This window comes from Lipophrys pholis (assembly GCF_963383615.2).
Source record: "Lipophrys pholis genome assembly, chromosome: 21".
Lineage (NCBI taxonomy): Eukaryota > Metazoa > Chordata > Actinopteri > Blenniiformes > Blenniidae > Lipophrys > Lipophrys pholis.
In genome coordinates, this window is record NC_137649.1 from 4304417 (window position 1) to 4315931 (window position 11515).

Here is an 11515-nt window from a genome sequence, read left to right on the forward strand (position 1 = left end):
ACACACACAGGTAATTTAGAGCAGGGGTGTCAGAAAACATTATAGATCCTGTTTCCATGACAACATTTTTCAAGTGAAAACGCATCGTTTTTGAGTTTTCAGTTCAGAACGGTTTCAACATTTTGAAAACGATGTTTGTTGGCTGTTTTTGTAATGAAACCACACACACGTTTACTGCTATTATCATGCACCTTACTGCTCTTACTTCTATTTATTCTATTTGTATAGTTAATCCTTGCTGCCACCGGCTGGTTGTCACCAACGAAGTTTCGTTGTTTATTACAATGACAATAAAGTTCCTTATATCCTTATACAGGCAGAGAAAAATACGTTACAAACAATGGCGAGTACACGGACATTGCACCAATACCACTTTTTTAAAGGGCAAGTAACCTTTAGCTACTTGTGGATACCGAGTACTGATACGAGTACCTATTAAATGCCATGAAGCCTAATTTACTCCGTGTGCAAACGATATGCGAAGGCCATGTGTTTGTCCGTCGCGGAGTACTTTGGGCTTCATCACCTGTCTGAAAGGTGACACCCTAATAAAGTCATTGGTGGAGTTCTCCTGCCCAGACAGCACACACACTCTCAGCATTGGTGAATCGGCGGGGGCGTTTCAGCCACCTGGGCTGAAGGCTTCTCCACTCACCTGCGGTGCGAGTTCCTGTTGCTATTGACATGACCCCGTCCAGAGCAGCCAGGAGTAGGGCACTTTAAAACATTCTCATACATGGCAAGGACTTTGACAGACAGGAGAAGGTGAGAAAGACAGCGAGGGTTAGGAGCAGACAGGAGAGTTAACAGGGCGTTCAGCTTCAACGGTTAGGCATGCACCGGATCACAAGACGGACACCGACACTGCGACAGCGTGCTCTGAGGGAAGGATGACGGGACAGACGTATGGTTGTGTCGTCTACATCTTTAAAAGATACAGTAAGATTCAAGCTGTTCCCTCATTGTGCTCTGGGTGGCAGTAGTGAGTCAATGCAATTGTTGAATTTCCAAGTTTTTCTGTTTATGGCCTGAAGGGTGACTCGCTGCACCATCTGGTGGTGCGAAGCGGTATTGCATGACTGATGTTTCTGCTGCAGTTTTTTAAAAATTTGTTTTCACAATAATTATTATGATATATTTTAATTTGGACGTAGTTTTAAGTTTTTTTGTTTTGTTTTGATTCAGCAAAACTCAAGAAAATGTGATGTTTAGTCACCAAATATTCAGCGGTAAAAAGTAAATAATTAATGTAACACTGCAAATATTGTTCGAAGCATGTTTGATAAAACTTAAGTTTTCCTTCATTTCCACAGAGACAGAGTATGTGCGTTTTTGAAAAGTTGCGTTTTTCTCTGTTTCTATGGACTATGGCTTAGGAACATTTTCAAAAAGTTGTTTTCCTGGCTTCACGGAGACGGTGTCGGGGTATTTTCAAAAAGTTGCATTCTCCCCCATTTCTATGGAGACAGAGTGCTTTTGAAAAGTTCCACCTTGGGAGCCGTTTTCAAAAAGTTGCGTGTTCAGTGACCCTGGGCATCGTCGTCGCGTAAACAGACACACAGTGAAATGGGGCCTAATTAATCCCACTTATACGAAAAGTTGCAGCTCATTTAATGGAAATGTGAGGTTAATAAAGTACATTTCACTCTTCAGATTGCAAAAACATGTGCATTTCAATCCATATGGTGGGCTTCCTGATAATAAATGTTAGTAGTTCCTTAAAACCATGGCTTCTACAGCGTTTTCGATCGAATTGAATTAAACCAGACTAAGGTTGAATTCGCCATAAATGCATGAATAAATCCAGAGCAGCAGTTATGACACGAGCACATGGGTCTGCAACCTCTACGACCAAAAGAGCCATTTTTGTGATTTTTCAAACAAATCAATTTTGTCTGGAGCCACAAAAACACGTTGAACCTTTAAAATGAGTCTAGTCGTAGTATAGAATAGAAATAGTTTATTATATATATTTATTATATATAGTTTTTTTTCAGAGGGAAATTCCTTTAAGCGTTGCTCCACAGAGAATACATAGAAAAAAATAAGTTGAATATCAAACGAATAAGGCAGGATAAATATGAAATAAGTCATTTTAAATATTAATAAGGCTTAACAGTGACTAATATAAGCAAAAACAGGATTAAATTAAACTATAACAGCTATGAAATAACAGTTATGGAATGTTAAGGCCACAGGAAGGAAGGACATTTTAACCATTTTATGTCTTTTCTAAGCAGTTTTAAAAACAATTTCTTCTATTTTTTATTTTTTTATTTATTTTGTCATTTTAGCATTTTATTTTCCATTTTAGTTATTGTGCCTTGTTTAAAAGCCGTTTTTATCCAAGAGATAAAAGTCATTTTGAAAACGGCGCTGGTATGTAAATAAAGATAAAATGTTTATTTATGTATAATTTAGTGAAAGCTTCAGGGAGCCGCTGCAAAAGGGCCAAAAAAAAGCCTGCAGAGCTGCAGGTTGAACGCCCCTGATCGAGAAGAAACGCTCATTTCCACTTCAGTTGACCATAATATTAAAGCACTGGCTCTGTTACACTGGTGCAGCTCTCTATTACCGAGCATCTAATCTAATCCGGCGCGGCGGCCTACCTGTCGGGTCAGGGATTAAAGTGAGTGAGTGGTCAGAGATGTGCTCATGCAGGTTTCTGTTTGAGACTCAGGCTGACTCTCCATGCTCCTCATGTTAGATCAGCGACACAGACACACGGAAACACGAGGCGCCAGGCGGGTGGCGTGATGAGAGAAAAGAAAGTAAAGGAGGACGACAAAAGGAAGAAAACAAAGCCTTTGTGGCGGCAGAGTAAACACAGAGCGACTTTGAAGCGCGGGAGCGAGTCGCTCTTCACTTTTCACTTCAGCATGTTCGGTTTAGATGATTCTGATAATTCTCCGACGACTAGAGAGAGAAATGAAGTTACATTAAACTCCACTTGAAAGGTTCAGCAGCCTCTGAAGCTTCAAACTCCGATCATGTTTCGGCGATCAAGGTTTTTCTGTGAAGCTCCTCCCGTCCGGCGATCAAAAACGTGTTAAAAATACAAGTTGGCCGAGTGGCGATCTCGTCACACGTCGTGCTGATCTAACGATACGTCCTCGGCTGCTCTCGCCGAGCAAAACCGTCAAAACACAGATGCAGAGTCATGCAGGACGGATGGTGGACGGCCGACATGCCTGACTTTCACTGGGACACCGTCCGTCCAACAAGTCATTAGAGGCTGACGAAGTATTACGTTGTTCAACACATCACTGGGTTGAACTTTGTATATTTTGTTTTTGTCTCCACTGACCTGCTGCTGCTGCGTGATGTTTTTTGTCGACTCAAAGTGTAATACCTGTAACTTCCTCACTACAAAATTCACTTATTTTAATGTTTGGGTCTTTGGGGATGTAAATGGGAAATTTCCAGATAAGAGCCTTTTCCCAACTGGTAACTTTCCAAATTCCCTACTGACTGATGTAACTTCAGCTAACAACCACATTATAGAGCATCTTCCTCCACTAACCTCCAGATTATAGAGGATCTTCCTCCACTAACCTCCAGATGATAGAGGATCTTCCTCCCACTGACTGATATAATGAGTGAATGACTTCTATTGTTTCAGCTCCTGTATCGTGCAACACTACTATGTGCACATGAGGGACACAATAAAAGGAACTAGTTAGGAAGTAACTATCACACAGCACTATTTTTAAACAGGTTACCCCGAATTATAAAGAATGAAATATTTTCAGCATCTTGCACAGCATTGGTATTGTAACCATCTGTATAATTATAGTTAACAGGGTTTTTTTGTTAGTTTTTCTGTTTGACTAACTGAAGATCCTGTTGCTATAAACAACATGTCTTATTAGGATAATTAACCAAACTGTCTTACCTTCTCTGAATATGGACTTAGTTCCTTTAACTTTTCCAGTCAAACTTGAAATAAACGTGATGTCCCTGACCTGAAGTGTTGCAGCTGAAGTGACTTGTCGGACGGGTGTTTTTGACTTTCTGTACATCGTGCTTCCAGACATGCATGCCGAGGGGACCTACTCTCAGGCGGGACCCGGTCTTTGTGGGGGCAGCCCGACAGGCTGCGGTGGTGCGGGTACAGACCGGTCACATGACCGGTCCCGTCGCAGCCTGGCGTGGGACACTTGCTCTCCTTCTTCTCGCCCCTGGAGGACTCTGCTGGACAGGACAGAGAGAAACGGAGTCTGAGCGTCTTCAGAGTGAACCGGACAGGACTGGTGCTGGATGCCGAGCTGACACCCACAGCGCAAATCTGTTTAGCTTTGTAACGCTGTGGGTGTGATGTTGGACGACTTGACGGCTGTTTTCAGATGGTTTGAGAAACAATCGATCAATCAGGGCTGATTATGCATCATTGTCCTCCCACATAGGTCATATTTATACCTGCCTCAGTTTTCCACAGCGTGTCTCAGTATCATTTTCACCTGGTTACATTTACACCTGCTATTACTGAGTCTTGAATACAGACTCAAATAAAATCAATTTGTGTGACTCATTTCTTATATTTGGGCTTATGGGGACTTCAGCCAGTCGTTCCCAGGAGAGATATACTGATACCGCTTATTAAAGGACGTGAACAAGTATGAGAACAAACCTTTAGCTACTTGCTCATACCGAGAACCGATACAAGTACTTATTAAATGCCGTTAACGCACTGCGCTATGCGTACTCTAGACTGTCTAACCAAGATACCGAGCTCGCTGTTAATGAGAGTATCAGTCAGACTTTAATCATGTCTAGCATGTAGCATGTAGCATCGCTGGTGTGTGGGCCCCGAAACACCTTAGCATGTAGCATCGCTGATGTGTGAGCCCCGAAACTCCTTAGCATGTAGCATCCCTGATGTACGAACCCCAAAACTCCTTAGCATGTAGCATCCCTGATGTACGAGCCCCAAAACTCCTTAGCATGTAGCATGTAGCACGGCTGAGCAGTTAAACTACTGAGTGACATCAGGCTAACTGTTCGTCCAAATGTTTCCGGCGATTAAGTTGCTGGTGTTGTACGAACATCTTTTGCTCGCCGTAACAGTATGAGTACTCCGTGCAGTATCGGACTCAATACCCGATACTTGTATCCGTGTATCCCGAGTTGCCAACCCTTTTTTTCCCTCCGTTTTCTAACTGATAGTAAAGCCAAACGCTGATGGATTTCCCAACAGTCAACCAGAAACCCTAAAGATATGTCCTAAAAGCAAAACAAAGTCAAGTCTTTATTAAAAGCTGCAAAGCTGAAAGAGCTCGTCATTTTTCTCACAAATTCAAACTCGTGATAAAAAACTTTCCTGTAGACAAACAGTAACTTCTGATCGTCAAACTCATTCTAGTTCAGGTTCCACATTCAGCCTATTGTCATCTTGAGTTGGATGAACCGGTAAAATTGGCCATAATAGCCTTTAAAATTAAACTTTTTTTGTCGTTGTGCAGATGAAAATGTCAACAATCTCAACAAAAAGCCAATTTCAATGAAACATCCTGGTGCAAAATACAGTGAAAAGTCCAGAAAACTTCTCTTGCAGCTGTTGCATTCTGGGTGTTTTTACAAACTCCCCCTGACAGTACGGCTTTGAGGCTAATGCTAGTTTGCTAGCTCTCATATCAGCGTCACTGATATCTCAGCTCGGGTCTCGGTGTTGTTTTGTGTCGCGACGCTTAAGAAAGTTGTTCAAAAACTCAATGTTTTCTTCAATATCTTTTATAATTTTCTAGGTGGTTTGGTCGGATTGGAGCCTCTTACGGGAAAGTTTTGGGCCACGGGCCTTATGTCTGACACCCCTGTTTAAATGAGTTACCCTGAAACGGTCCGAAGCCCATCGGAGTAACTGTGCAGCGTCGCCTCTCGCCCAGCAGTGTTAGGGGTTTGTGTTTGAGTGGACTTGGAGAAATAGGCCGTAGATAGTGTCCCACAGATGAGATGAGAACGGGCCGTGCAGATTGCCATTACTCATGCCTGACAAGCCGGCCTGATGTTCCTCCACCGGCCTATTTTAACAACATAAGCTGCTGTCAGTGGAAATTCGTACATCTGCAAAAACATAGTGCATTAGCCCTGATCGCAGAAAATGAGTGGCCATTACCTCATCTGCTGCCGTGTGAGGCATCTCTGAGGCGACACACCGGGGGTTTTAACAAGGTTTGAGAGGCGAGGGGTCAGAAAAGTCATTCGATGGAAAAAAAAGTCAAAGATTGGTGTCTTTGTTGTACATCAGTAGATGCTTCCAGACAAAGGTCAGGCAGGGGTCAAATCAGAGTCAAAATGCCAAACACAGTGAGAAAAGGTGGCCTGGAAACAGCTGACAGGTTTAAACCAGTTCAACCTTTAATCAGGAGGTAAAGACTTAAATCTGGTGGCTAAAACACATTCAGAGGCCGAGTAGAGACCAAATCGATCTGCAGTGGGTCGGACTGGTAAAACAGTGTCATAATAACCTTTGAATTTTTACTTTAAAGTTTTTCTTTGGTGTGGCGCAGAGTATATACATGATGAAAATGCTGATATTGTCACTAAACCAATAAAACTCAAACATGGTGGAGGCATCATCATGCTGCGGGGCTCCATTTCTGCGACGTAAATGTGATGAAAATGTCTTTGTTTTTGCGAAATGGCTCACAATTAGGGTTGCCAACTGTCTCGTGAAAAACGTAATCATCCCGTATTTACAAACAAAAGTACATGTTCCCACATTGAGCGGAAATAGGCTGAACTTTGTCCTGTAATATCGTTAGAATCAAAGTCTTTAAAATGTCAAATGAATTACTGACAAACAGGCTTTACATGAAAACTCACAGTAAAACTATTGAATGAGTTGACGGCATACTCATACACGAGTATGACGTCCCGCTGACCTGAAGAACTATGCATCTACTTAATGTTTGCGGACTCCGTGTTGCAGATGGAGCTGCCAGACACAAGAAGATTCATGGATACGATGACGGAGGAGGAAGAGGATCGGGCGAGATGAAGGCAGATGGCACCACGGGGATCCCTGAAGGGAGCAGCCGAAGCACGAGCAGGACGGAGAAGTTGTGTAAAACCAGCTCCTCCTCGCACCTAATTAATGTTTTTTACTTGATACGTTGCAGAGCACAGAAAACAAGTGAAACGCACTTCCATGTTTTAACAAACGCCTCAATGTGTCCAATTAATAACTTTTAAAGCAGTAGTGTCAAACATAAGGCCCACGGGCCAAAACCGGCCCACAAGAGGTGAGTTTGTAAAAACACTCCCAATGCAACCGGTTTTTTGTTGTTGTTACATTTCACTGTATTTTGCACAAGAAGGTTTTTAATTGGTTGTATGTTAAATTTGGATGCATTAGCAGTCATATTAGTTCAGTTTAGTTCAGTGTACACGTGTACTCTGGATCACAACAAAGAAAAACTTGTATTTAATGGTTGTCACGGTATTATTTTACCAGTTCAGCCCTCTCAGAATGAGACTGGCCTTTGACAGGAGTGTCAAACTGAAATGTGTTTGACACTCCTGGTTTAAGTAGGTTTTTTTTGCAGTAAAACTACAAAAAAAAAAATTCTTATTTTCACATGACAATGTGTTTTGGGAGGAAGAACATGCAAAGCCTGCACATAAAGGCCCGGACTCGAACTCACAAAACCAGCATGCAGTCTCCTAGTGTTTCAATAAGACTCTAATAAAAGGGTAAAAGCCTTATCACAGCCAGGGTAACCTTCACAGTAATGAGCCGCTCGCTCGCCGTGGTTACAGATGTATTTTGATGGTGTGGAGCTACAGAGGACCGACTGAGCTAAATTTGTTTCTCAAAGTCCGAGCGTGGTGGTAAAAATAGTCCAGGCATGGAAGGAAAAAAAAAAACAACAGTATTTGTCTGCCAGATGTGAATTAGAGGAGGAACGTGTGGATGAAGAAAAGCTGCAAAACAAAACATGCGGCGCTGCTCTGATATTTAAATGTTCTCGGTGAGGATGGACAGTCGCAGTGACACTATAAATGAAGGCTCAATACAGCTTAGTGACTGTAACACTACTGTAACTTCCCTTTCTGGTATTTTTCACTGTAGTTTGTTTTTAAATTAATGCAGCAATATTTCCCCGTTTGGAAATAGAAAATGATGGATTAGCATGTTGAGCAGTGAGTGGGTGCTGTTTTTGTTGTTGTTGAAAAGCTCTAAAAATGAACAATGGGAGTCCCAGGAGAATCTGGACTGGGAGCCATGACACTCTGGAGGAAATCATTATTCTTATTGTCCATCAGCTGAGCATGTGCAGAACTACTAGTTACTACGGCTGTGCTGCGCATGAGCAGTAGCAGTAGCAGTAGCAGTAGCAGTAGCAGTAGCAGTGTTTTTTTAAAAATAGCGTTTCCCCCCATTCCCGTGAGGACGGAGCTTTTTTGAAAAGTTCCACCTTCATAGCCGTTTTTAAAAAGTTGCGTTTTCCCCCGTTTCCACAAAGATGGATTGTTTTATAAAAACTCATGTTTTCCTCCATTGATACAGAGACGAAACGGGAGCGTTTTCCAAAACAAGAGCCCCGGATCGCAACAGAAGCTTTTGGTTTTGTGAGGAAGCAGGAAGTTTCTATCTGCAGTTCACTGCAGGGTCTCATCATGTCATGACTGAAAGAGTGTGCCCTCCAGTGGACAAATCAGGAACTTCTATTACTTGTATTAATAATTAATTTCTTTGTTAATGTTGCACCTTGTGTGACACATGACACTGGTTTACAGTATTACACTGTTTGCACAACAGTACAGTAGTTTTTATTTCTGTAGAACTCATCAGTTTTCCTATAATCCATTGCTCAGTGGCACATGGATGTTTTGTCCAATGTGTTGTGTTCATTGCAGTTTACACTAACAGTTACAGACACACTTTAGGTTTGTGGTTTAATAAATTTCCCCGCAGTGTCCAAACTTAACAAATATGTGGAATCAAGACAACCGTTTGCTGCGTGCAGATCGATCGTGGCACGGTGAGGGTCAGTGTGTGGGTTCAGCGCTGCCTACCTTTAGGGTAGTACGCCCTCTTTAACCCATCGTGGTGCATCCTGGGTTTGCGCTCCTCTGCGGCGCTGCTCAGCCTCGGGCTGTCCTCGCCATGGCTGCGCTGGTGATGATGATGGTGGTGGTAATGGTGGTGGTGGTTGTGGTCCCGCCTGGGCCCGCCATGCTCCGAGGCCATGCGGTCCCTCATGACCTTCGCCCTCTCCGACTCCAGGGCGATGGCCTTCTCCAGCAGCGACAGGTTTCCCTTGGCCATGTCGAAGGTCTCGTCTGAGCGGTCGGAGGCCACCGACGTGGTGTCCTCGTCGCCCTCCTGGCTGCAGCTGCCTGGGTAGCCTCTGGACGCCGGGCTCAGCTGCTCCTCCAGCTTCAGCAGGTTCACCATGTCGGAGTAGCTGCGCTCGTCCTGGGCGCCCTGCTGGCAGCTCTCATACCTGAAGAAGAGACAGAGATCCTGGTAAAGCTGTCCAACCGTCATCTTTCATCCAACTCAGGGTGAAGACACGTAACCTGGACGAGACACCCATCCATCAGGAGACACAGTCACACTTACATTCACGTATAAACACAATTTAGAATGACCACATGACCTTCAACCCTGGACAAAAAGTCTCACTGTGGGGAGGGGTGCTAACCACTGGCACCACAAAGCAGCTCCAAGACCTGTTTGTTTGTTTGTTTTAAATTTTTCATATGTGCATCAGCATATACAGTAGGTGTCGGTGTTTCTAGTGACTAATGGGAGGTTTCGCACGTCATTTCAATTTCTGTGGTACAAACAATATTATAATATGCAACTATAGGCTTGGGTCTCAGTCTTGTGTTGTAAATGGTAAACGGACTGTATTTATATGGCGCCTTTCAACTGCATGGTCAGCCCCAAAGCACTTTACATCGTTAATTGCTCAAGGACACTTCGGCATGTGAACAGGTGGAGAACCAACTGAGCCAAGCCGCCACTACCCTTCAGAAATTTGATTTGAAAAAACTTTATGTTTTAATGAAATGTTTACAATTTGCTTGTTTTTTTTGGCGGGTCAGATTGGAGCCTCTTGCGTTCCAGTTTTGGTCCACTGGCGTTATGTCTGACACCCCCGATATCGTTCTGTCCATCATGAAGTACTGAATTTAATACGTTTCCAGGGAGCTTAGCACACGGAGCAATATCACTGATGACCTGTGGGGGCAGTCTTGAGTTGTATAGTTCATGTACAACCCACAAAAAGAGCAAAGAATAACTTGGAACAGAAGCCTACATGCTGTCCCACACCTTGAGCAGCGCCCTGACGGAGTGGACTGCCACCAGGGGGCGTGGCTGACTGGTCAGAAACCTCCTGTCCAACTCCTCAGCAATCGTCAACCCTTCATACGCGATACTCTGATTGGAATCCAGTGACTTAGTCACAGTTACTTAACTTCGATATCACACAAATCTGTGGTAAATAGAAAAAAAAACACATCAAACCTGTTCAGGTGGTGGACCATGTGGTGGTCCGAAGGGTTCTGGAGCTGGTGGTGGAGGGCGTGCATGATGGGTCGTTCAGACGGCGGAGTCTCGCTCAGTTTCCGGGCCAGATCGAAGCACTGGTTCCTCAGACACTCCAGGCTGCTGAGACACACCTCCTCCTCGCTCTCGTCCGCCCGGATCCCGAGGCCGGGCCGCCCGTTGGCGTGGCCGCAGTCGTTCCCCATGGGGCCTTCCGGGTATCCGTCTTCGGGCATCATGGTGCCGTGACCCTGCGCCAGCAGCTTGAGGGAGTCCACGGTCTCCCTCACCACGTCACTGTCCAGGTCCACGCTCAGCTCGCCCTTCCTGTCGCCCTGCTCGCTGCCGTCGTCGTCGTCCTCCTCTTCGTCGTCCTCCCCGGCGCTGTTGGACGAGTTGCTGTTCATCTCAGACTCGGTCATGGCCTGGTAGGCGGCGTCCTCGGCGATCTTGCCGAGGTTGAGCAGCGACTTGGCGACCAGCTCGTCGTAGTTCTCGTACTCCTCGCCGGTGCCGTTTCCGGCGCCGATGGCGCAGCTGTTATTGTTGTCGTCCTTTTGAATCGGGATAAGCTTTGATTGTCCGCCGGGCTTGTAGTGGCTCTCTGCTGTCAGGGAAGACAAAAAAAAAAAAAGAACCAAGCCGCTATGGCTTCACATTGTTTGGACATCCCACAGTTTGACAGTTTTCCACTTTGTTTTGCACAAGAAACGACATAAATACTCCAGAAAATGACGTTAGTTTGCACATAAGACAACTATGTTAATTTCTCCAATCAGAGTCCTGCTGATGAAGTGGAGATGAAGCATTAATGGCTTCTAATCATGCCTGCGATGTTGATGAACCCACTTTTTCCTGATACATTCTTGAATATATTAGCTTCGTCTCCCTCAATTATGATCCACTGTTTACTCACAAAGAAAATATACAACCCGGAGCTGTGTGGAGCGCCACAGCCCTCTGCTCGCCGCTCAGCCTCGCTGTTGATTTTGGGGACAGAGGCGGCGAATGAGA

At 44.4% G+C, this 11515-nt stretch overlaps 1 protein-coding gene across 1 annotated transcript in view; it reads right to left on the reverse strand.

Moving 5' to 3' along the window:
- myt1la (myelin transcription factor 1-like, a) overlaps positions 1 to 11102 on the reverse strand; it is a 35204-nt gene extending 24102 nt beyond the window's left edge. The window contains exons 1-4 of the mRNA XM_080490333.1: positions 10481 to 11102; positions 9019 to 9449; positions 4057 to 4191; positions 656 to 746 (exon numbers count right to left, since the gene is read on the reverse strand). Of these exons, the coding sequence (XP_080346459.1) occupies positions 656 to 746; positions 4057 to 4191; positions 9019 to 9449; positions 10481 to 10923 (1100 nt within the window). The 5' untranslated portion in view covers positions 10924 to 11102. The remainder of the gene's footprint in view (positions 1 to 655; positions 747 to 4056; positions 4192 to 9018; positions 9450 to 10480) is intronic.
- Between the last annotated feature and the right edge of the window lie 413 nt (positions 11103 to 11515).